Source organism: Lutra lutra, chromosome 11 (genome assembly GCF_902655055.1).
Source record: "Lutra lutra chromosome 11, mLutLut1.2, whole genome shotgun sequence".
Taxonomy (NCBI): Eukaryota; Metazoa; Chordata; class Mammalia; order Carnivora; family Mustelidae; genus Lutra; species Lutra lutra.
Window position 1 is genome coordinate 14871591 of NC_062288.1, and position 26540 is coordinate 14898130.

At 41.8% G+C, this 26540-nt stretch overlaps 1 protein-coding gene across 2 annotated transcripts in view; it reads left to right on the plus strand.

Annotated features, from left to right (window-relative positions):
- Nucleotides 1-26540, plus strand: part of VPS41 (VPS41 subunit of HOPS complex) — a 179829-nt gene that overhangs the window by 128994 nt on the left and 24295 nt on the right. For both annotated transcript variants that reach the window (XM_047694499.1, XM_047694500.1), the window contains exons 12-22: nt 2257-2386; nt 4019-4134; nt 5798-5854; nt 8918-8979; nt 10380-10461; nt 14602-14694; nt 19098-19225; nt 20580-20724; nt 22622-22663; nt 22807-22857; nt 25269-25406. In XM_047694499.1, coding sequence (XP_047550455.1) covers nt 2257-2386; nt 4019-4134; nt 5798-5854; nt 8918-8979; nt 10380-10461; nt 14602-14694; nt 19098-19225; nt 20580-20724; nt 22622-22663; nt 22807-22857; nt 25269-25406 — 1044 coding nt within the window. The remainder of the gene's footprint in view (nt 1-2256; nt 2387-4018; nt 4135-5797; nt 5855-8917; nt 8980-10379; nt 10462-14601; nt 14695-19097; nt 19226-20579; nt 20725-22621; nt 22664-22806; nt 22858-25268; nt 25407-26540) is intronic.

Sequence of the window (26540 nt, forward strand, 5' to 3'; positions counted from 1 at the left end):
ACCAAAGAAAGGCCAACCTCATAGAGCAAATTAGAAAATGAAATTGGAAAGAGAAGAAAAAGGCATTTTTTCAGAGGGAGAGGTGTGAGAGTCTCGGAGAGGACTCACGAGTGTGTGTGCCAGTGCATGTAGCTATTTTATATGACACCAGCGTACACCTTCGATCCTTAAACACAGAGTAAACTGATAAAATTATGACAAAAGGAGTAAAGCAAGCATGGGGCCGAGCCCCTCCCCCTTTTTCTCTCTTTTTCATATGAGAAAGACAGTGGAACTGCAACATTAAACAAAACTTGCCTTTATATCCTGCATATCCTCCCCCAGAATGTTCTCCCTTATACCTGTCACATCATGAGTGTGTCCTCACATTGCCATCATGGTGACACTCTACTGATTTCTGTGAACCTTATTCTGCCTCTCTCTGTGCAGCTCTGTATTCCCCATCATTGTCATTTATTGTGGTTGTGAACTATTTCATCTGGATTTAGTAAGCTCTCCCCCCATCATATGTTTCTCTTTCATCCACTAATAAAGCATCTATGTATCCAGAGTCATGCTAAGCATTGGAGATCAGAGACCCAACAAGACCAAATTCTTGCTCGTAGGAAGTTAATAAGCAGGGCTGCTTGACCATTGAGCAAAGGTTATAAAGTAACAAGATGAATCACATCACCTATGGTTTCCTTATGCCTCTCAGGGAGCTGTTTATGTGACCAAGCAAGGCCCTTTTCTTTTATTATTATTTGCTTCAAATATTTTTTCTTTTCTTGCTATTCTAATTTTCTTATTTTTTTGTCATTGTTAGAGCAGTTCATTTTTTAAATATTCAAGTCTTTACATTTTTTCTCATTGTTTCAAAATTGAGATAATTCTCATTTTTCCACAGATGTGAAAAATTATGCTGTATATTCGCTATTTTTTTTTCCCTCTACTAGTTGATCTTTTATAGTTGCTGTTTTAGTTTTGGAGGGTTTTAAAATGTATGAGACGCAAAGCTAATGCAGTTGCTTCTCAGTTAACCTAACGAAATGGACCAGACTACTCTGTGAGGCTTACAGTGTTCCTCGGGGAACTTGGGGAGTTGGGGAGGCCCTGACTTGTCTCACGCTGTCCCCTTCATCTGGGTTTTCTGCGGTAGTGTCACACGGCTACAGGTCTTACTGCTTTGGAAAATGCTCGACTGTGTGTTTTTTGCCTGCGTGCTGAATGCTCAGAAAGCTCAAACTTTCAAAGTAAAACAAACTTGACTTCAGGATTCACTGTAAGTCCCACTTTTTCAACAAGTTGCTGTCTCACCATTTACTTATGTGACTTTGACCTTAGTAGAGTTTTTGATCCCCATTTCCTTCTTCTGTGATATTCGGAGCAGTCAGTCATTTAAGACCCCATCACCTTCTAGGTTAGGGGAACTGCATCAGCCTAAAAAACTCTCCTTCCCCCTTCTTTCTTTTTCTTCTTTCTTTTTTTTCAATTTTATTTATTTATTTGACAGAGAAAGAGCTCACAAGTAGGCAGAGAGGCAGGCGGTAGGGGGTGGGGGGGTGAAGAAGACTTCCCACTGAGCAGAGAGCCGGATGCGGTACTCATCCCAGGACCCGGAGACCATGACCTGAGCCGAAGGCAGAGGCTTAACCCACTGAGCCACCCAGGTGCCCCCCACTTCTTTCTTGACCTACAACTGCACTGTTCAAAAGTGTGGTCACTAACCTGATGTGGCTATCTAAATTTTAATTAATGAAAATGAAATAAAATGAAAAACTTGGTGTTTTGGTCGCAGCTAGCCACCAGTGACTCCTGCCCTTGACATACACCCCTGCCCTGGGCCTGTGCTCTTGGTGACCATTGCCTTCTCAGCGTGTTCTGTTTTCGACCTAGCTCTCCATCTCTGTGGCTTTTCAGCATCACCAGTAAGCTTACCAGTAGTGACAGTGGTTTGGCAGTTGGTAATATTATTTTTACCCTTTCTCACATTGGTGAGGAAGAGACATAAGCTGATTGTGGAAGTGTGTGGTGGCTGTGCCCTTGGAGATGAGTGACGGACGGCTGTAGGGACACAGTAGCTTCTGTCCCGTTGACGTCACACAGAAGGTCAGGAAATAACATGGTGTGATGAGGCTGTTGGTGCAGGTGGATAGAGGGGCTCACATCTGCTGAAATTATGAAGTCCTGTGCATTTAATCATGACTGACTGGAATGAATTTGTACGGTTTCTGGAAACATATTGAAAACACATCCTTCCCTCTCTTTTCCCCCCAGGAAAGAGAATACTGTGCCAGGCCGAGACTGGATATCATCCAGCCGCTCTCTGAAACCTGTGAAGAGATCTCTTCTGATGCTCTGACCGTGAGAGGCTTTCAGGAGAACGAGTGTAGAGATTATCATTTAGGTGAGAGACCAAGGCTCTGGCTCAAGCTATTTCTTATACTTGTGGGTTTCTTCCCTTTCATGCGATTAACACAACCAGTAATTTAAATTGAGGTGCTGCAAGGGTCGTAGAGACTACCTGGGCAGACCTCTCGTGTTGAAAATGAGGGCACGAGGCCCAGACATATTGCAGAATGTGTCTGAGCTTGCACAGTAGGTGGGAGGGGTAGGCTTGGGGCCAGGACTGAGGTGAGTAGGCTCTGTGGTCTTTGTTCTTACGTCTCTTGTCGTAATTAGTGTAACACTTAACATTGACATCGGGCAGCATGGTTCTGTGGTTGCCGTATGACTCCCAACCTCATGTATCTGGAAAGTGTGCTGTGGGTTGGCCGAAAAGTCATCTTTCTGTTTGTGACCAAATGCGCAGAGCCTGGAAGAGGGCCTGACAGCTACTAGATGTTCGCTGGGTATTTGCAGAGTGGAGGAATGCATACACTGGTCAACTGCTCAGAAATAAAGAACAGACCACTGCTCTTTGGTCATACTGGAGCCTCTGTGCTCAAATGTCCTCCTATCCTTTAAAAATACATTGATGAAAGTAGAACAGCCTAAGATTTTTTTTTTTTTTTAAGAAATTCTTTCCTGGGGCACCTGGGTGGCTCAGTGGGTTAAAGCCTCTGCCTTCGGCTCAGGTCATGATCCCAGGGTTCTTGGATCGAGCCCCGCATTGGGCTCTCTGCTCGGCGGGGAGCCTGCTTCCCTTCCTCTCTCTGCCTGCCTCTCTGCCTACCTGTGATCTCTGTCTGTCAAATAAATAAATAAAATCTTAAAAAAAAAAAAAAAATCTTTCCTGCTTCAAAAACAATTGACATGTTTTCAGAATATTTTCAGTTCTCATTTTGGCCAAAGGAAACAAAGAAATACTCTATACAGTTGGAGCTTTCTTATATATGGCCCCTAGTCAGTTGAGAAGCGTGAGAGTCTATTCCAGACTTGGCAAAAAGCAAATGTGACTCAAACTAGAAGTGTCTGAACTAGGTATTGTGCTCAGAGAAAACTCTACTGCACCCTTAGAAACCCTTCAGAACAGGTTGTATAATTGAATTCTGCAGGAAACCCTCACGATCGGCATTCTGCACAACATGCCGATATGATAGATTATGTCCCCAGGGCTTGGGGCATCTGTCATTTATGCTGTAGATGGCCTTGACCTTGATGAGCAGGAGACATTTATCGCCAACTGTGGGGTGTAATTGTTCTGTTAAAATAGAACAGTGCTGTAAATGGCCATAAATTAAGTTTATATACAGAAGATGAATTCTGATACACCATAGACCTGGAGAATTTTGATCGCTATCTTTCAGTCAAGGTCACAATGTTAATGTGTTAAACACAGAATTATAAACTACCTTACTTTTTTGAAGTTTTTTTGTATTCCTTCCTTCCCTCCCTTCTTTTTTCTTTCAAATAATTTTACATGTAAATGTTTTTTAAAGTACTTGCACCTTCAAACAGAGCCAAACACACTTGCTCCAAAGGCAGGCAAGTTTTCTGTTCCCTCTGGAGTTGGGTTACCCAGCCAGGTCTCTGAAACTACAGCCAAGGTTTCTACTGCTGAGTCGCCCACACTGTTTCTTTCTTCCCTCACCTCTAGAGTACTCTGAAGGGGAATCGCTCTTTTACATCGTGAGTCCAAGAGATGTTGTAGTGGCCAAGGAACGAGACCAAGATGACCACATCGACTGGCTCCTTGAAAAGAAGAAATATGAGGTAGTTTTGATTTTCCTTTCTTTAAAGTATTGACACATCCGTAACAGGGAGAGGACAAAAGGTTTCTGTAATAAATCTTTTGTGTAAGTGAATTAGAATGCCCCAAGCTAAAAATATGTAAGAGACTAATAACTTTCCAATGCTCTTTTCAGAAATTAGGGGGGAAAGGATTACAAGGAGGTTAACTGGCTTCACTGTTCAGTGGAGGAGGAGGAGGTGGTAGTAGAGGGAGCAGGGTGGGTTTGATTCAGCCTATGCAAGTGTTTGTTTTGTGGCTTTTCGAGGAAAATAAAATGGAGCTAGTATTTCAGAACTGTCTCCTATATTTTAGTGGTACTGTTTATTTGTGCTTATTTCATATGTAAAGCCAGGCTATTAATTTACTGTTCACTGAGGATGGTTTGAACACTTTGCAGACAGAATGATGTGGTCCACTTCATTGAGTCTTGAATCAGACTGATATGAGCAGAAAACTGTCCCATGATGAGTTTCTCTTTTTCAAAAACAGAAACCTTTCTGACTTTAAAAGCTGAAAAGGCAAATATTATGTTGGTTTGGTTAGAGAAATTCTCTGGTTGGGCTTCTATGCTAATTAGCTAAAAACAAAAACTAATCCACTGTATGTTGCTTTTAAGTTTGTGACCACCTGAAAGGATTTGGGGGAAAAATGTTTCTCATGTATAAACTAGAGCCCAGGTATTGACACAAAAAGTTTATATTTCAGTTACTACTATATTGCTTCAGATCCAGTAGTTCCCTAAATAATTTTATGTGTTTTTTAATGATTTTATTTCCTGGGTAGCTCAGTCAGTTAAGCATCTGCTTTCAGCTCAGATCATGATCCCAGGGTCTTGGGATTGAGTCCTCCGGCGGACTTCCTGCTCAGCGGGAGGTCTGCTTCTCCCTCTGTTCCTGCCCCCTACTTGTCATCTCTTGCTCTCTCTCAAATAAAAAAATGAAATCTTTAAAAAATTTATATATCTATATGGGTAGGAAGAGAGAAAGAGAGGGACAAGCCAACTCTGCACTGAGCCCCAGTGCCGGGCTTGACCCGGAGATCACAATCCGAGCTAAAACCAAGAGTCAGATGCTTAACTGACTGAGCCACCCAGGCACCCCAATAATTTTATGTTTTGATGTCTGTGTTACAGTAATAATAATGAACTTTCCAAAATAAAAGTAAAATCAAGGATTTTCAAAATCTTAATTGCAGATATACCTGAATGTATCCATATGGTTTATTTTTTGCATTTCATAAAGGAAAAGTGCCACCTTGTCAATGTATGCCATGCAGATTTAGAATGACAGATGAATTTTTTTTGTTGTTTGAATCTAGGAGATTTTGTCTTGTTTTGATTTGTGCCTGAAATGTGATTCCAATATCCTAATGTGGAAATGCATTCAAATGGAAATAAGAGAAGTCTTCATTTTGGTTGACTGCTTTTGTTTGAGTATGAATGCAGTGGGGTTCATTCAACCATAACATTAAAAATGCCCGTGCTTGAAGCAAAAGCCACAGGAAAATGGGGCTTTATTTATGTAGTCCAGAACTTAAAAACATAATAAATATAGTGTTTATAACCTCAATATCTTTCTTTCCCACTCTCTCTCATTTTCCCTCCCTTCTTTTCTGACTCCTTTTATCATGCTTCTATAAATACAGGAAGCTTTGATGGCAGCCGAAATCAGCCAGAAGAACATTAAAAGACATAAGATTCTAGTAAGTATGTAATTTTATCATTTGAAGCATAACTTTACCTTTCAATAAGTTATAATGAGACTGAAAGTAATTTGAAAAGAACAGATTTTTCCTATGTTTTTGAGACTTTATTTCAGACTAATTCTCCAACCTGCAAGGTCAAAATATTTCAGTTTATTGACTCTGTTTCTGCTTGTAAACAAGAGACTTGAACACCAGCTAGGAGGCAGTTTTAGGTAATTTGGAACCTGAATTTGTGAAATGCACTTTAAATACAAAGCCTTCCAGTTATGTGTGGGGAAGTTTCTTTAAATCATAGGTAAAACCACATTGTCACAAAATTTATCAAGAGTAGTTTCATAAAACCAGATTGCTTTAGTGTCTCCATAGTAAGAGTCATTTGTGTTATAGAGACTAATCTAGGACCTTAGATATGTTTTATTTACATTTTGGACTCTGGAAAAATTTAGTGACCAAAAGCACATTTCTTTACTAACTGTGACAGTGGGTGGGCATATAGAAAACCGGAGAGAGTGTGAAGGGTCCTTAGAGATCAGTGAGTCCAAGACCCTTATTTCTAGATGAAAACTGCGTTTATGGCTATTTGGGGTTGTGGCACAAATTCCTCACCTTAAACTTTCCTAAAACTCCACATAAAATGTCTAGAGAGTAAACAAGCAAAATAACTCAGGAACCCAAAAGAAGAGAGAGAACCAGAGCATATCCCTGCCCCTCCCCATTCAAAAGTGTGGAGATTAAACAAAGATTATCTAGAAATGGAGCAGAAGGTATTCTGCCCAATAGAACAGTATATGGGACGGTGCAGAGAAGTGAAACCACTTGGCCTGCTTGGTTATGTGGGGGCAGTGGCAGAGTGTACATATGGGTAGCAAGAGCCAGATTCTGAAGGGCCATGTGTAAGTGGGAGCGTGGCTCCATCTTGAGATCCCCTGCAAGACAGTTTATGCTCAGTGCCTCATCAGATCTGCTTGTTAGAAAGATTCTCCGATGGAGAAAGGGGCTAGAGGGAGGCCAGCTGAAATGAGAATCAACAGAACAGCTTCCTTCTTGGTAGAGAAGTGGTAGGATGAGACCTACAGAGTCAGTAGGAATGGGGAGGTGAGGACAGGCGGAGGATACATTCAGCTGGACTCTGCAGGATACAGTGACTGGCTCCTCATGCACAGGAGAGTGAGAAATCTAGGCTGACGCCCAGTCTTTGGTGGTTGACGCCCAGTTTTTGGGAATGGTGGTTGTGTTGCCATTCCCTAAGAGAGGGAGACTATGTGAGGGGGAACAGGCTGGGAGGAGGGAGTGTGGGAGGATTAATACTGGTTTTGACACATTGGATTTGGGCCATCTCTGGGACATCCTAGTGGAGCTCAGGGAAGAGATCTGGACCCAGATATTTGACAGCAAACAGGCATCAGTGGAAGGCACGAGTTTGAAGCAGTCCACACGGGGTGAGTATCTAGCCTCAGAAAACAGAACTTGAATGGAACCATTGGGAATGCCAATATTCAAAGGAGAAGTGCCCAAAGTAGTTTGGAATGGCTAGAGGAAGGTTTTTGTGGGAGCTGGGAGAGCAGTCAAAGGTAAGACAAGCTCAGCCAGTCGGTGGTATGCTGGGTGTGGCAATATGAAAGTGACGAGTGAATTTTTTCTGTATTACTCATTCTCAATGTGCTGTAAGGAGTGAAAAGTGAGGAGGAGATGATGAAGTAGAGTTGCATGTTGGCTGTGAACTGGAAGGGAGTGCAGACTGTGCCTGGGGCCGGGCCATCACAAAAAGGTCATTGGTGATGGTGGATATTTTGTGTGAGAGAGACACTGAACATGCTTACGCTAAGGAGAAGAGAGAAAATAGGATTGAGGTTAAAGGAGGACAGAGAAAGAGGATGAGTGGCACGGTAAGCTGCACAGTAGGGTAAGGGCCTGGCATGAGGAGAAATGGGCTCTGCAAAGGGCACATTCTCTTCTCTGACCCTGGACAGAAAGACTCTGTAGTACTGTGATATGTGGTCTGTTTGCAGAAAATAAACTTAGGCACCCTTTTTTTTTTTTTTTTTTTTTTTTTTTTACTCTTTAGTTTCTACAGATTTGAAATAGGATTTCCTATATAGTCATTATTGGGGTAAAATTTAATAAAATAGGAACTGTTAGTGTTTTCCCATAGCCTTGCCACGGCCCCGTCCTATACATTAGTTATGCGTGGACTTTTTTTTCCCTCCTAGCACAGCATAATTTCATACCATACGGGCAGAGACAGAAATGGGCCGCTGCCATTTCTGCCATCCGGGAAGAAATTCCACAACACCTTTTTTTGTACATAAACTGGAACTTAAAATCCAAGTTTTGTTATATAATAAGTTTAAGCTTCTTATGAAAATGCTTTTAGTCAGGAATAATATTTCACAAGAGTCCTGGGGGGAGATCAAGCAAGAACTCTCACGTCTTCGGTGACTCAGGCCACCTCAGATCCTTTCAGAACGGAGGTGGTGTAAGAAAATGAATTTTACTCAGAAGCCAGCCCAAGCTGCAATCCCATTTTCCTCATCTGTAAACTCATGGGTGTGAATCACATGTTTTTGGACATCATTTGCACATTAATGTTAACCTTAAGATTCAGCATTTCCCTTTAATATGATTGTTCTGTTGTCATGTGTTTCTTAACAGCATTTCTTCAGACGTGATATAGAGAAGACTAGTAGCTCACGTCTTACAGATGAAAGCACGAAAAACCACTTTATATCCAGTGACAGCATGAAATTATTGAATCGTGTTTATAATATTACAGATTTCTTCTGTAGAAAATCTCCTAATCGGGGGCAAGTTAGGAGCCTTTACCGTAGGAATGTTATTTTTGTGTGAATTCTAAAATTTGTGAAAATATAAATACAAGTGCATTTAAATCTGTTTAGGAAGGAAATGAGCATAATTGCATATAGCACCCTAGGGTGTATAAAACAGGTTCTAGCCCGTAGTGCCAGTAAGACCCTGATGTCATGGGCTGCTCAGGAAATGAGGCTCAACTTTGCGGTTGTTCTGGTTAATTATGAAATTCCTTCATTTAATTTTCCCTAGGATATTGGCTTAGCGTACATAAACCACCTGGTGGAGAAAGGAGAGTATGACATAGCAGCACGGTAATACTGATATTTTCACAGTTATTTGTTACTATAAATAGAATTGAGAAATAAATTTTAACACGAAAATAAGCCATTCTCTGAGGTCAACCTTTTTTTTGGGGGTGGGGGTCGTTCTTGCAGGGGTAATTTTTGAGTATTGGTGGCCATAACCACAGAATGGATTTGTGAGTTAACCACCTACTGTCTCATTTTCACCAAACAAGAGAATTTAATAGAAAGATGTCAAAAGTCACGAAGAGTTGGAGAGGTTACCCTTTTTGTAAGCTAACAAGTTAGCACATGGGTCCTGGCATAAGACATGAGACTCCCGGGTCAGAGACACAGGCCTAACTCAGCAGTGGTAGTAGCCGTCACATTGGCGTTTGTGCCAGATCCCACAGCTCCGGTTCCCACAGCACGACACACTGGGCCAGCCAGGTGACATTGCACAGACCATCGCTCGTATTGCAGGAAAGGAACCCTGAGCTTAGGATCTCTGACTGTTTTATAATGGACAGTGATCGTGCCTGCCTTCAGAGGAACCTAATATAGTTATTATACCAAACACTAAACAGTCCTGCCCTTTGCTCTGGAGGGAAACATCAGCTGTGTCTCTCATTTCCATTGCTGTTCTACAAGCATCCTTGAGAAGGCAATCAGTGCCACTGCTTGTAATTCAAGGAGAGTTGTCTCCCAGCAAGAGGGTGGCAGTTCAGTGGAAGTGACCAGATTTCAGGTTTCAGGTTTGCAGGGGTCTGTGGTAGACAAGAGCGTAAATGTTACATAGTGGCCATGTGGGTTGTGTGAGTGCCTCCCCCTGGAGCTTCATGGTGCTCCCTTCTAGTACCTCAGGACAACCTGAGAACACAGCCTTCAGGCCGACCTCTTATTTCCTGAGATTTAGGGAGACCTGTTTCTTCAATGTGTAAATTAAGTTTTTATTCATATATAAGTATTTCTCCAGATTATATACTATGATAGGATCCTAAGTTTCTGAAGTCTGATTTTGTAGTCCATTATTTAAAGTTCTTTAAGAAGTGGTTTAAATCGGTACTTTGGGATATGATGACATTTCTTCAAGGTGAGAAAGGTCCCAAAACCAGCAGGGCTCATCTGGATAAGTAGGAAACTCAGAACAGGATTCATTGGGAAAGCCCCTAACCAGCATCTTCAGAAAGGGATTCATCTTTATTTATAAGTATTTTGTAATAATTTTTATGATTTCTGTCCACCTTGTATATGCAATCAATTGGTTATCTAGTAATACCTTTATGTGCATTGGCACCTGCGATAGAAATTTGTCAAAACTCTGGGACGAGAGATTTCTCTAACCCAATAGAGGAAATGTCTACTTACTCTTCTTTTCTTTTCTTTTTTTTTTTTCTTCTTCTTTCTTCCTGGGATGTTTTTACTGCCAGCAAATGCCAGAAAATTCTTGGGAAAAATGCAGCACTCTGGGAATATGAAGTTTATAAATTTAAAGAAATTGGACAGCTTAAGGTAAGCACAGCTTTATTTTTAACTCTGAATTTATGTATGTAGTATATTGAGATTGAGATGGAAATAAAATTAAGACAATAGTTATCAGTTCTTTCCTGGGAAGCAAGTGTTAAGTAGGAAGAAAAACCAGAATATAGATCTGTTTTATAGTTTATGTGTGTAAAATGTATACATATGTGTTCTGTCCTCTTATATCCCGCCAATTCTGTGTTTAGATAATGTTTTTATGGATTTTTTTTAAGGAATGATTTAATGAGGGAGGGAAAGAGCAGGGAACGGGCAGAGAGAAAGAACCTCAAGCAGACTCGAGCACAGAGCCCGATGCAAGGCTTGATTCCACAACCCCAAGATCATGACCTGAGCTGAAACCAAGAGTCAGATGCTTAACTGACTGAGCCACCCAAGTGCCCCTGAAGTTTTTGTTCTTTTTAATGAATATGGAGAACGGGTATAGTCTCATCCTGCAGGTTATAAAATGGGGCTTTTTTTAAATGCGCTGAAGAATTAATGCATTTTTCAAATAATATTTTATTTGCTGAAAGGCAAATAGAAAAGTGTGACCATGCAGCAATAACAAATAATTTGATACTTCATGTTTTTACCTTTTTTTTTTCTTTTTCAAGTTTTCTATTAATTTATAGTTGGTTAACATACCATGTAATAGTAGTTCAGGTGTCAAATTTAGTGCTCCATCACTTGCATACAACACCCAGTGCTTATCACAGGTGCCCTCCTTAATACCTGTCACCTATTTTATCCATCCCCTACCCATCTCCCCTCCAGTAACCCTCAGTTTGTTTTGTATAGTTAAGAGTCTGTTTTCCGATTTGCCTTTTTCTTCCCCCGCCTCATGTTCATCTGTTTTCTTCCTTAAATTGAGTGAAATCATAGGCGTTTGTCTACCTCTGACTTACTTTGCTTAGCATAATACTTTCTAGCTCTGTCCACATCATTGCAAGTGGCACAATTTCTTTCTTTTTTATGGATGGGAAATACTCCCTTGTATATATGTCTATACCTATCTTCTTGATCCATTCATTAGGGCTCTTCCCATAATTTGGCTACTGTTGATAAGGCTGCTATAAACATCACAGTGCATGTATTTCCTTCTGAATCGGTATTTTTGTATTCTTTGGGTAAATACCTAATCGTGCAATTGCTGGATCATAGGGTAGTTCTATTTTTCACTTCTTGAGGACCCTCCATACTGTTTTCCACAGTGGCTGTACCAGTATGCGTTTCCCACCAGCAGTGTAAGAAGCTTCCTCTTTCTCCACATTCTCACAAATACCTGTTGTTTCCTGTGGTGTTAATTTTGGCCATTCCTACTGGTGTGAGGTGTGTGTGGTTTTGATTTATGTCTCCCTGATGATGAGTGATGTTGAGCATCTTTTCATGTCTGTTGGCCATTTGTACGTCTTCTATAGAAAAATGTCTCTTCGTGTCTTCGGCCCATTTTTTAACTGGTTTATTTGTGTTTCGAGTGTTCAGTTTTATAAATTCTTTTTTTTATATAAGTTCTTTGTATATTTTAGATACTGCCCTTTCCAAGACATGTCATTTGCAAATATCTTCTCCCATTCCAAAGGTTGCCTCTTAGTTTCGTTGATTATTTCCTTCAAAGGAAGCAATTTACCTTTCAACTTAATGCATGACCTTCAAAGTAAACGATAAAGTATTCCTATGTTTGTTTAAAACATTTAAATTTTTTTCTTTTTTATTTAAATTTTATTATGTTATGTTAGTCACCGTATGGTACATCATTAGTTTTTGATAATGTTCCATGATGCATTATTGCATATAACAGCCAGTGCTCCATGCAATATTTATGAGCCTTTGCAGTATTCTCTTGAAATTCTGAATATGTTTTTAAAAATTCCCAGTTACAGGGCACCTAGATGGTTCAATCAGTTAAGCATCTGCCTTCGGCTCAGGTCATGATATCAGGGTCCTGGGATCAAGCCCCACATCAGGCTCCCTGGGGAATCTGCTTCTCACTCTCCCTCCTCCCCACTTGTGCACGCTCTCCCTCACTCGCTTTCTCAAATAAATAAGTAAATAACATCTTTAAAAAAAAAAAAAAAAATTTCTCAGGTTGCCTGCGCTATGAATAGTGCACTTGCCCCAGAGAATCTTCTCATCTTATTTGTTTGGCTGCTCCTGGAGGATCTTACCCAGTTCTGTGATCGTGTTTAGCCTGATGGTTTTATGACCCAGACCTTTTTATTCAATTCAGTATCTGTGCTGGCAGTGTGTGATGGCTCTTTTTCCTTGTAGGAACTACTGATAGTGATCACTCAAATCATTGTCAATCCATTTCTTTCCCAATTCCAGTCTGTATCTGTGACCTCATGGCGTACCCATTCCTCCATGCTTAAGAGCTCACAGCCACTGCCCACATGAGAACATCTGACTCACGTCCTCATGATGTTTCGTCTCTGGTTCTCATCAGTCCTTCCTTGTCCATACCAGGCCTTTCCTCCCCTGGGGGCCATGGCCTCAGCTCTTGTCTATGCTGTTGCAGGGGCCTTCTGACAGATCGGTGAACAACCCTACCCCAGAGTTAGCTGCTTAAAAAATAAATCTGCTGGGGCGCCTGGGTGGCTCAGTGGGTTAAGCCTCTGCCTTCGGCCCAGGTCATGATCTCAGGGTCCTGGGATCGAGCCCCGCATCAGGCTCTCTGCTCAGCAGGGAGCCTGCTTCCTCCTCTCTCTCTGCCTGCCTCCCTGCCTACTTGTGATCTCTCTCTCTCTCTCTCTCTCAAATAAATAAATAAATCTGCTATTCTCACTTCCCTCCTTCTCAAAGTATAAAATCCAAATAGTTTTCATTGCCCCGCCTCACTTTTCTCCCCTTCTGGGGACCCGCATCTCGGGGCCACTCTGATCTCCCTGAATACACAGCGCACATCCATGCTCCGTGCCCTTCCTCATGCTTTTCCTTCTGCCAGGGTGCCCTGCCCTGTCTTTCTTTGCCTGATGGACTCCTGGCATTTGTCTTTTCTGCCTCAGGATACAAAATGGGCCCCTGCTCATCACAGCACCTGGTTAACACCTTGCTTATGTAACACTTAGCAGCCAGTGTTCCGGTTGGCTGTTTAGATATCTGCATAGTGTTCCCCTGAGGCTCTGAGCCCCCTAGTTCTGCGTCCCCAGAACAAAGTGTAGTGATTGGTACATACGCCTGCCAAGTCAGTCAACAGTGTTTGTGAATTCAACATTTAACATGCACCGAAACAGCTAATGAATGCGAGGTGTGTATTTTCCCTTAATTTCAAACTATGATTATGAGTTTTAAAAGAATGATATATTCCACTTTAAGGGAAAAAAATATGAATAGATGACCTGTAACTCCTTGACTCCTTAAGGTAGCTTTTATCTCTGTGACATTCTCCATCCTATTTAGATTTCATTTAATTCCTCTGGAAGAACAGAGAGAGAAAGTTTAACTTACCTGAGGCAGTTGTTTTATTCACCGTTCATACCTATATACACCTCATAGATACTTTTGAGAATATAGTGTAATGGGTCATAAGAAGGTAGAGTTGATTTGAATTTTTCTTTTCATAATAATTTTCCAAAACACTCTGGTGCCTTACATTTTAAAAGTAGAGATATGCAGATGGTCTCCTACTTACAGCAGTTCAGCTTATGATTTTTCAACTTTAGAGGGGTACAAAGGCGTTACACATTCAGTAGAAACAGCACATTGAACTTGGATCTTTCCCGGGGGGGAATGACACCCGGGATGATCCTCTGTCGGGACGCCGGGCTGGGTTTCGAGCCACACACTCACACCATGGCCATTCTCTTTTTCATTTTCAGTACAATATTCAGTAACCTAAATGAGATACTCAACACTTGACTCTAAAATAGGCCAGGTGCTAGAAGACTTTGCCCAACTGTAGGCTCACATACGTGGTTGAACGTATATAAGGTAGGCTCGGCTAAGCTGTGGAATTTAGTAGGGGGCTGTTTCAGTGCATTTCTGACTTAAAATATTTTCAATTTCTGATGGGTCTATCAGAATGTAACCCTATAGTAGGTTGAGGAAGTTCTGTACTTTCATATTTTCTGCATAATTGGAGTCTGGTTTTGTTTTGCCCCTTCTGAAATGACCTTTTTCCTTCTTCTTCCTTAGGCTATTAGTCCATACTTGCCAAGAGGAGATCCAGTTCTGAAACCACTCATCTATGAAATGATCTTACATGAATTTTTGGAAAGTGATTATGAGGTACGGCCTTCCGACGTAGTCATATTTACTTGCTCTCAATGGGAAAATGGTAAGAAATCGAGAAAAATAATACAGTGGATCAGGCAGTTGAGAGGGAGCAGATTTGCAGGTTGTCGGGGATGGATGAAACTGAGGTGACGCGCTCATGACAGCTCATGTCTCTGTGGACAGTGAAAACCTCTCATCAATGCAGATTTTGGAGAATTCTTAAGTTTATAGTTTCCTAAAGCCACTTCGTTTGGCTCCTTGAGAAAGCTGAAGAAAAAGGACAAGTGCTGTGTGGTGATTTCATACATAGAAGAGCAGCTACTGTTGCTGCTTAAAGCCTGAGACTCAGATCTCAGTTTTTCTGAGGAGGACTGGGGTGGCAGGAATGGGGAGGGGGCTTGGATGGGATCTGTTTGCTTACTGATGAGGGAGAAAGGCAGTAGTTAACATCGTTCGCCTGCTGTGTACTCCCCACTCTCATGCGCATGTTGCGATTTTGTACTCCTGACAACACTCTAAGTGGTAATATCCAATTTTATAGATAGGGAAACTAAAGATAAAAGAAATTAAATAATTTGTTCACAGGCGTACATTTAAAAAATAGGCCTGCCTGGATTTGAATTTAAATTTGGTGTTCGTATGCACCCAAAATGGATTATAATTTTTAAAGTTGGTTGATTTAAGATGAATTTATTCAGAAAATACCTGTGTGGTATCTACTATCTTGTAGGCACGTGGTAGGCACCAGGCGTGCAGGTGTGAACAAAATGACACGTGTTCTGCGGTAGCTCATGGCCCGAGTCACCTGCAGGCATGTAAACCGCTGCTTCTCAATGGGCTGAGTATGCCCTCTGGGGACATTGGGTAGTGTCTGGAGACATGTTTGGGTTGTCGTGACTAGGTAATTTGTGCTACTGACCCCAATTTAATGGATGGAGGTGAATTTTAGATCAAAAGATCTACAAGGGTCCTTTATGATAATGGTCCATACCTGGATACCTCGGATGATTGGTCAGTCATCGTCAGCCAGTTGTTCCTGGATGCAGATGATTCAGGCAGCCTGAAGCTCGTGTGGTCCGTACAGTTCCTGTGTTCTTATCATAGAAAGGGATCAAGTGCTTCAGGATGAATTAAACTTGAACAAATTACCTCCTTAATAATTGTGCATAATAATGGGAACAGCATTTTCTCATTTTCTCTTATTACTGTGTATTGTAATCCATTCTGCTCTAACAGCAGGGATCTCTTTCTTTCTAGAGTAGATGTACGTCTTCTAGAAGAGCTATGGTAATAGTTTCTGTTGTTTGTGTTGGGTGCCAGCTGATGGAGGCTAGCGGCATGCTTCCTATTCCTTTCCTAGTCAGTTCAGTTCAACATAGCTTTATTTAGAACCTACCATGGCCTAGAACTGGGGTGAGTACTCAGTTAGACCCAGAGAAAGTTAAAAAACACAGTCTTGTCTTCAGTAGATTTATAGGCTGAGAGGAGAGATGATTTTGATAAGCTTTAAGCAACTAGAACATAAGTGACAAGGGCAAAGTGATTGTTCTGTAAAAGATCTGATGAGAGGCCATTATTGGCCATAGTTATTGGAAAAGGTTTCTTCAGTGAATGAAGACTTGTAATGGACTTCTCCTATTTCTTTCCATTCTGTTCTGAGCACATAGAGTGGCTCTCATAACTATTCCGTCTTTGTACATCTTCCCAAAAGAAAGAGAATTATGAGTGTTCTATGAAAATGATGGGGAAAAGTATGAATTTTATTGCAAAATATTGAAGCTTGGTATACTTGTCCTCTTTTTAAAGTAATGCAATTTAACCATGAGAAAGCAATTCTTTTTTTTTTTATGATTCTGTTATAATTCTTTCACATGATTCAACTCTTTTTCTAGAAATTACTTTAGATTCTGTATCATTAAAGTTATCCTGTTGATTCATGTCTGGAAGACTGTTGACGGAGACAGAAAGGACTATGCATAACTTAAGCTCAGTGCTTATCAATGTTTTTTCCTGAATGTTTCCGTGTGTCTTTCTTACTGTTAAGAAAGGTATAAGTAATGTGTTGCCATAAGCTCTTACAAATCTTTTAGCTTTCATCCTTCTTAGTTTCATGTTTAATTTTGAATTAAATTGTCACATAATTGACTGGGGTGCAGTGTTCTGTAGCGATGCTTTTGATCACATATCATGTGCCCTACTAAACAGCACTAGAAAAACAGCTGTACTTCTGTAGAATATTGCCTTCTCAGTTTTCTTTTCTTCCTAAAAAGATATGAAGTGACAGTATTTACTTGGAGGTAATGATGATGCTTCCTGATTTGTTGGTGTGGGCTTCTACTAAAATGTTTTGTCTTTTTATTTACAACCTAGCAGAATTATTTTATAAGTACTGTGTGCCAACTTATCATGGCCCCGGAGCTCCTCAGAGAGTTAAACTTTGTTTCATATTATTAATGACAGATACATAAACATACTAAAAGTGGGCCAATTGCCATGGCATTTCATTCAGTGAATACCTTTAACCTTGTACTTAACTATGATGGGCGCTGAGATGTTCTCTGACTTCACCTGCTCGATAATAACAGCTCCCTGATAAACCGCATCCTCTGAAGAATATTCAAGGCCACGGGGCTGATTGCATCAGTATTCCTTAGCACATTAATTCAAGGGCATATGGAGCCAGTTTAGCGGAGAAAAACCTGATGTGAAATGTGGTGTTTATGTAGGTTGACGGAGGCATCATGTTTTTGTCACACGATATGACCGGTTGTTTTGTCTTTTTTTTTTTTTTTAAGATTTTTTTTCATTTATTTGACAGAGACACAGCGAGAGAGGGAACACAAGCAGAGGGAGTGGGGAGAGGGAGAGAAGTAGGCTTCCCACCAAGCAGGGAACCCAATGCGGGGCTTGATCCCAGGACCCTGGGATCATGACCTGAGCCAAAGGGGCCATCAGGCCTTTGGCCACCCAGGTGCCCCATTTTGTCTTATTTCGTATTAGGAGTCGGCCGTACTGCCAGGCTGTCGCATGAATTAGGGAAAACGGAAATCGGAGCCAAGCCTCCTCCTTCCCATACAGTATGATTCTTGGTCTCAGGGCCACTGAGAGCTGCCAGTGTTTGGATGGGAATCTTTTCAGACATTTTTATCTTATACATTACTGAGTCTTAAAATAGAAACCCAATCCAAAGTGTCGTTTTGGCTGAAAGAACATTTTAATGTTCTGATTCAGTGGTTTTATAAAATACATCATCTTTACCTGGAGACACCCCTCCCCACATTTCTCAGATGAAACTGCAATCATGCACTTAATGTGGGAAGGTTGCAGTTTGAATGGAAAATGTGTGGCCTGTTGTTCTGGTCTCTTGCCATCCTTCCCAGGGCTACTTGGGTAGGACTTTCATAGAGACTATATCCTGATTCTTTGTGATTTTCTTTTTACCAAACCTTGGTACTTGACAGAAGCACATTCCACCGTACCAGTTTCATTTCTAAGTGTCACTTAACTAAATTCATAGTAGTTTATTAAAGCATTAGTTGAGATGCTTAATATGAATAATACAATTTTTTTTCGATAACATGAAGATTTTTACTTCTTTTTGCTGTCTTGATTACATCTAAGGTTTTTCCTCTACCAGCTGCCAAGGATCAGTAAGTAAACTGCTCTGCCATACTCCGAGTTACAAAACACAAGCTCTAATGTCAGGAATCAGGACCCTGGCCAAAAATCAACGGTAGGAAAGAAACAGGATCCAATTGAAGGATCTAGAGTTTTCTATCAGAATGGCAAAATTTGAGATCCAGCTAGGGGATAAGACTTGAGCCAAAGTCTCAAATCCTCCAAACAAAACTAGGTTCAGAGGCAAGAATGGAAAGAGGACCAACAAGAACAAAGAGGACCAAGGTGGTAACTTGTTGAAGGTGGGGGTTCCAGTGACTGCAATGACTGTGGAAACCAGCCATTGTGTAGAGTTTTGCACATGGGAGGACATACGCGAAGGCACAGAAGTTCGGGGGGAGGGGAGAGCGACCAACTTGGACAGTATCTTCAGGATATTCGGGGTATCATCTGAATGTTATAGTTAGTCCGCACTGAGGTTACAGCAAGTCAAAGCCAAAGTCTGTGTGTGCAGTGTTGTTTTATGGAAGAACTAGGGGGGCCTTACTTACAGGTGCGTTTCATCAAATAGGTAAGAGCACCACCCACTTCCAGGAACGGTAACTGGAGAGTCGTGTGCAGTGCTTCTTGGGCTTTCTTGCCACCCCCAAACCCAGAGTCTGAAAATCTGTGATAGGTTCATGCCAGAGTTTTAAGCATAAAATTATTTTGTCTGTTTACATGAATATTTTTTATGCATTGTTTAAACTATTTGGATCATTTAATCTATTTCAGGAATGTTCTCTTGTTCTGTTTAGGGTTTTGCCACTCTGATCCGAGAATGGCCTGGAGATCTGTACAACAATTCAGTAATCGTCCAAGCGGTTCGGGATCACCTGAAGAAAGATAGTCAGAATAGGACCTTACTCAAAACCCTGGCAGAACTGTGAGTCGAATTTAGTGCTGCTTTTTTCTAATTCAACCTACGTGAAGAGTTTTTCAGGGGAGTTTTTCAGGAGGACACAGAAGAGGGAGGCTTGTATACCATTTCCCTATATTCACCCTTAGTAACGTCCTCTCGTAAACCTCCAGTGAACAACTAGCAGGTGAGGAAAATGTGCGAGATTAAAGTTGTGGTGCAGTGTGGCTCCCACAGGAGAGGAACCCTAGTCAGCAGCACTGCGTAGGGCAGGGAGGGAAGAGTGCTGGGGCTCAGACTACGCAAGGAAATCGGCTTCCCAGGGAGGCTCTGGATTCTGTCATTCTTGGATCCACATGTCACGTAATGTCTCAAACCTGATCCTTCTCGAGGTGTATACGTTCCTTATGGGACGATTTCAAGGCTTAAAGGAGAGGTCATAATTGAAAACTAATTAAGCGCTATGCCTGGCACTAAGTCAGAGCTCAGAAAATGAAGCTTAGTTAAAATTTTTCATATTTATTGGGCACTTTTGGTGACCCAGGCTTTCTCCTGTAGGCCTGAGATTCAGGGATAGATAAGATACACTCATGTCCTGGAAGAGCTTTGGTCTAGTAAAAAGGGAAGCACGTCGCAGGTAAGCTCGGGAAGGTGGTTCCTGCTTCAGCCCCTCCTTGGCATTCCCATCACCTCACACCACCTGTCCCCCATCTTCTTACAGCTTTTGCCAAGACCAAGAAAGGTGTACCAAAGTGGCTTGGAGTTCAGGGCTGTTTGTCCCCCTCTGAGTTGAAATACGGACCATTTTCTTCTGGAAACCTAGATATTCCTTGGGCTCTGTACGATAATTATTCGTACTACTAATGGGGTCACAAAACAATTTGGTTTTCAGGAGCTGGCTTGGGAATTAATGTGAAAAACAGTGCTTCAGTGGAAAAACATGTCAGTTTTATAAACTCCCCTCACAAATAAGCTTTGGAGATGTAATCCGTTTGGCAGCTGAACACTGCTTGTAAAAATTTTAACTGCATTTTTTTATTACTGGAATAAGAATTTCCTTTTTTCTGGATCATAGTTTCTTTGTCAGGTATATGGGGTTCTATGAAGAAGTTTTGAGAACGTCTATAAAAGAACATTTTTATTACTTGAACATTGTCAATTTTTGGAAATTTAGGGGAGATGGGAAGCAAGGCTCTGAGAAAGAAGTACATACTGGTCACATACAGTTAAGTCTCAAGGAATAGTCTTCCAAATAAAGTTGACTTGTCTATTTAAAGAAGTTTTTCAGTTTTTCATATTGCAAAACATGAAGTGTATGTGTATTTGTGTGTTTTATTAGAAGTGTTGATGAACTTTAATATAAAAAATTTTGTATTACCAGGTACACCTATGACAAAAACTATGGCAATGCTCTGGAAATATACCTAACATTAAGACACAAGGATGTTTTCCAGTTGATCCACAAGCATAATCTTTTCAGTTCTATCAAGGATAAAATTGTTTTATTAATGGACTTTGATTCTGAGGTAATGTGTTTCTTATTTTAATACCCTTTATTTTTACTGTTCCAAATTTTTAATATTTAGACATCTATTCAGATGCTGGAGAAGTTAGTACATCACAGAGCTTGGCTGTATGCTGATCATGTTCAGAACACTGACCCGTACTAGATGTTCTGAATCTTTACTTGATGTGGTTATTTTATAAAAGCAATCATAATTTGATATGGAACTTTGAAAGAGTGTGTGTGTGTGTGTGTGTGTGTGTGTGAAGTAATTTTTTAGTAAAAGAATTCACATAATTCATAGGAACAAAGAAACTAGCCATACACTTTGGCTCATTCGCCTCTCTTAATTGTATGTCTCAGGATTAAAATTTTAGGGAAATTTCTATTTTGATCCATTTATTGTGAATTTATACGTCGGCATTCACAAATTTAGCACGTGGCATTTCCACTGGTCTCAGCCATGTGGGATGTGTTATTATATTTACAACAAATTCAGACAGTGGATTGCTTGACTAATGAGGGCACCCAGCCTCCACAGCTCACAGTGGCTAATAGACGTGCGCGCGCGCACGCGCGTGTGTGTGCGTGTATGCGTGCACTTTTAACAAGTGACAGTGATGGAAATGAAGTTTTATGAACTTAGTTTATATGAACCTAATACTTCTCATTCAGAAAATTGAAAGATTAGTTAAAGAGTAGAACTTGAAAGCCTCCAAAAGGATTGCTTGGATTTTCCTATTATATTTTATTACATTTAAGAGTATTCTGCACTATATTATATGTATACGTATATGTGCATACTATATCTGTATTATATGCTTTAGATTAGTTATCACACACTTAAACTTAATTTAAATAGGAGCTAAATCTACTTCTTTCTTTCTGAAAGATGCTTTTAGCCCTTTTTTCATAGTGAATGATTTAAGTCCTTAGGGACTACTGATCTAAAAAGAATTAATGCAGTTCTGAAGAAGTCCAGGTGCAGAGGTTCTGCTTCTCTGCAAAAGATGATTAAGAGGATGGAGTGCTTCTACAAAAATTAATTACTTTTCCCTACATCCATTTTCCCCTTATGCCTACCCGCTCTCCGTGCCATGTGTCTCAAGAGCTGAGTTTAGCTTACGTAGCTGTAGAAAAAATGAACGAGCTGAAACTGATTGCTGTTCAAGAGTATGAACCAAAGTTAGGGACTTGTAGTTTTCTAATTAGAAGATACCCTAAGGATAATCTCTTCTAACATCTTCCTATTTTAGAGGGAAGAAAAAAATGGAGTGGCTAACTAGGGGGTAGCAGAGTCAGGAGCAGAACCCAGGTGTGAAGAGGACATTCAGCCCGGTGGGCTGTCTTCCCACCACCTGTCGTTAGAGACACCATCTCCTTTGTGTTTCATGAATGTTCATGATAAATAAAGTAAATGCCACAAGTGCGTAAGCTTTATATCATCGTAAAACGTCAGCTCTCTTGATTTTTTTCTGGTTCTTACCCTCTCCTCCTACGTCTGGGAAATCTGTAGAAGGATTCATTGACGGTGCAGGTGGCAGGAAGCCAAGCTCATTTTTGTGTTCTGGGGACCAACACGCTCCCCGTGACCAGTAAGAGTCCCAGGAGTGCTGTGGTGATGTATCCAACAACATGGAGGCTACAATATGTGTAGACAAGGTGTCTTGTGTTTGGGGAGTGGTAGCAGGATGCTGTTTTAGTGGTAGGCAAAGCATGGAGTTCTCAGACCGAGACCCATGTTAAAATGCATTCTTTTACAGAGCTCTCCCTTAAGGGCTACTGCAAAGCGACAGGCCCCTTGTGTGTAGAAAGAAGCCATCCACCTGTAACTGTGACAGCACGTACAACGTGGCTGTGGGTTCTCTTCTGACACAGCAGGTGTCAGTGACTGTGGCTTTTTTTTCTTTTTATTTCAGAAAGCTGTCGACATGCTTTTGGACAATGAAGACAAAATTTCAGTGAGTGTCTTTTGCTTTTATGTGTTACTAGACGGGTGTCTGGGAACACCCAAGCCATAAAGGGGAGAGCTGTTGGTCCGATAATCTTGCAGCCATGCTTGTGTCCTCATAAATCAATGGTTAAAAATGTCTTTTCTCTCTAGATTAAAAAGGTAGTGGAAGAACTGGAAGACAGACCGGAGTTGCAGCACGTGGTGAGTGTGACCATCTTCCTTTGCCCTTTTGACTGCGTCAGGAGTGACCCGCCTTTCAGGACTGGTGTGGGGTACTGGGTGAGCTCGCTCAGGTCACTCCTTGGCGTGGAAGTTTGACCACAAACAGTAACCTGTAATCAGTCAAATGCAACAGAGTCTCTCACCCTGGCTAGGGACTAATTACAGACCAGGTACTTTAACTTGGACTCACCATTGAATTGTGGTTTAAGAAAAGAGTTGTCACATTCACGTTTGTGGCCCCAAACCGTGTCTAGGAGTAAGCACCTTGCTTGTGTAGTCCGCACTGAATATAATTTCACCATGAATTACAACCCCTCAGAAGGATCCAGGAGCAGAGCCTCATTCTTCTGTCCTCCCCCTCCCGCTAGCGAATCCCACTCTGTCATTTGGTCTCGGTGGTAGTACTGTTCAGGCCTACTGCTCCAGACTGCCTTGGAAGGCTGCTTTGATTCCCTGTGTTGCTGTCACCGTGGGAGTAAAGCAGGAGCGCATGGTTTCTATGTCCTATAAGAAGAGGCCGGAGGGGAAAATAGGTGGGTCCAGTAGGACTGTGGGCCACAAATTCAATGGGGGCTCTTATATGTTTGCCCACCTCTCTGCACCCCAAGAGGACAATTAGGGGGTAGAGTTTTCCTTCAGAAGTCAATTTTATGCCAGAAGCTTCTGAAAACCCCAGGATAGGAATGGAAGGTACTTTGTTCTGCTTTGTTTTGGTCAGCGGTTGTACGGATGCTACTGCTGTGCCTCGTGATTGGGCGTCTCAAGATGGTGGGTGAGCTTAGCCAAGCGGGGCACCACTCTGCTGGTCCCCTCGGGACTTGTTGCTGAAGCGGTGACTTCGGCCTGTGGCAGACATGAGCAGGATCATAGCAGCTGGCATCTGTGCGCCGGTGTCTCCTGTGCAGTGCTGAAACTGAGAGCCCCCACTCAGACGGGTCATCTTCCCTGTCAGGCAACAGAATGTCTGAAACTTGGCCTTGGCAGTTGGGACAGAGCCTCCCAAGCCTGTGTGCCCGTCTAGGAAATGGCACTACGTGTCGGGCTCACATGCTGACCCCAGTCCGAGCACCATGGACGGCTGACCCCTCCGCCCCCTCTTGGCATTGGGGAGACATGACCAGTTGACCAAAGGAGCCTTTTCTCTGTGTGCATGTGGCCTAGTTAGACTTGTTTAGTGACCGTGCACGACAGTGGCTGGCAGACTGCAGCTAACCTACATACAGTCCCGGCATCAGGGACAGACTGCTGTTCGGTTCCTCACTCAAGGTGTGAATGTACTTTGATTGCTACAGTCCGGGCTTTCCGCCTCTCATGGGTGATGGGTGTTTATTTATAGTTAGCAGTAACTACCCTTTGGACATCGATTTCTAACTTGCGTCATATATTGATAGACTTAATCTTGCCTCTGAGTAGAAAGCAAATTACTCACTTTCTTTGAGGTCCATTAACTTTTTCAGACAGCTAGGGAAAGGAATCAGTTTTGAAAATGGGTTCAGAAGATCTGTATTTATCTTGATTTTTACCTTTGATGTCACCAGGAGAGGCAGCATTTCATAGCACAGATCTCTACAAGACTTAACAAAGAGCAGGGGCGCCTGGGGGGCTCAATTGGTTGGGCGACTGCCTTTGACTCAGGTTGTGATCCTGGAGTCCCAGGATCAAATCCCACGTCAGGCTCCCAGCTCAGCAGGGAGGCTGCTTCTCCCTCTGACCCTCTCTCCTCTCACACTCTCTCTCACTCACGCTCTCTCTTGCTCTCGCTCTCACTCTCTCTCAAATAAATAAAATTTAAAAAAAAAAAAGACTTAACAGAGAGCAGATGTAGAATGTATGAAAAATAATTTAGCACTTGCTGCTTGATTTTTTTAAGAACATTCTTTTATCTCATAACTATATCCCTTTTATATAAAAAAATGAGAATTTTTAGGATTCAGGAAGGCCACTAATCAAGCATTTTATTTCTGAAGCCACGCAAATGATGGTGAGGATATTAGCTCTCATTAACATTTCCCTGGAGCTCAGTGTATGCCACGTGCAGCAGCGCGAATCTGAGTGTTTTACGGATGGTAATACATTCAGTCCTCACAATGACCCAGTGAGATTTTTGGCAGATAAAGAAACTCAGTCACAAAGAGGTTGGTGACTTGTTCTTGTCGTATGGCTGGTCAGCAGCAGAGCCAGGTCACTCAAGGCCATTCCAGAGAGAGTGTGAGATCGCCCTTGTCTCCTGAAGGTCTTCTTTCCGCTTTTCCTTCACTGAGACATTTTCCTGAAAACCGCTTCTCCCCCAGGCTCTCCATGGAGACTGTTTAGAACTGAGTATAGCAACCTTCAACAGGTCTTGCTTTTCTTATTTTTATAATTATGGTTTACTTCTTTGTTCTTTCTAGTATCTGCATAAGCTTTTCAAGAGAGACCATCATAAGGGACAGCGCTACCATGAAAAACAGATCAGCCTTTATGCTGAATATGATCGTCCGAACTTACTTCCCTTTCTCCGAGATAGTACCCATTGCCCACTGGAAAAGGTACGTCACAGACTTGCCCCACACACTTCAGGCGAAGAAGTTGTCCTTTTTGGTAAGCTGTGGGTCATTCTCCTCTTCCTGCCGCTCAGGGCGTGACTGCTGCTCTCAAAGCAAAGCAGGAGGTTTTGCTGGGCCTTCTGACGAGGACTGGAGGTGCTTTCAGCTGAGATTTTGTTGAGCTAGACCATTTCTGTGCCAGGTTTAATTAGAATAAAGGTTTAATTCGGGGTGTAGGACTCAATCAACCACCAAGCAAAAACAGTGTCAGGAGTCTGAGTCCGTTTACCTGAGCCAGAGCGGGGCCAAAGATCAACCTGGGAGGGACACCCAGGCTAGCCCATGCCAGAGGCGGTGGCCCCAGACTCAAGGTTAGTAACTTAAGTGCTGTCCCCTGTCTGCTCTCCACATCCACATTGTGTATTTCTCTATTTCTCTATCACATTACTTTCCATTTCTCTATTATACTGCATTACATTATAATTGTAAGAAATTACTAATCTCTTTCCCATTAACTTATATATTCTTAAAAGGTGGTTTGTCTCATTCGTTTTGATAAGCCCAGCAGCGGGCACTCATTAGACACCTGCTAAATGTTTGTTGCATCGTGAGTGAGGGAGTGAATGAATAAATGAATACATAGACGAGATTGTAGTCAGGGCTGCATATGAACTAGTAAGTATATATGTATATACTAGAAACTGGGCAATCTACGGCCCCCAGTGTTGTTTCCTGTGGTTCTTCATATGGTTTGGAATGCCATCTGACAGCCACAGGTATCTTACTAAATTCAGATAGCCAGAGAGCAAGCACTTTGTAGTCAGCTCTGTGTATCCAGAGAACAAAAAAAAAAAGCGACCCCTTAGAGATATGTATTACGAAGTTGACCGCACCTGGGTGCCCAGCCTGCTGGGCCTCTGACTCTTGGTCTCGGCTCCGACATGATCTCAGGGTCCAGGTGGGCTTCTGTGACTCAGGGTCGTGTCTACTTTGGATTCTTTCTCCCTCTCCCTCTCTCTTGGCCCCTCCCCACTCACACACTCTCTTCAAAATAAATAAACAAAATCTTAAAAAAAAAACAAAAAAGCAGTTGACGGAGAACATGCTGTTCCTGCGCACTGACAACTTTCATAGTTG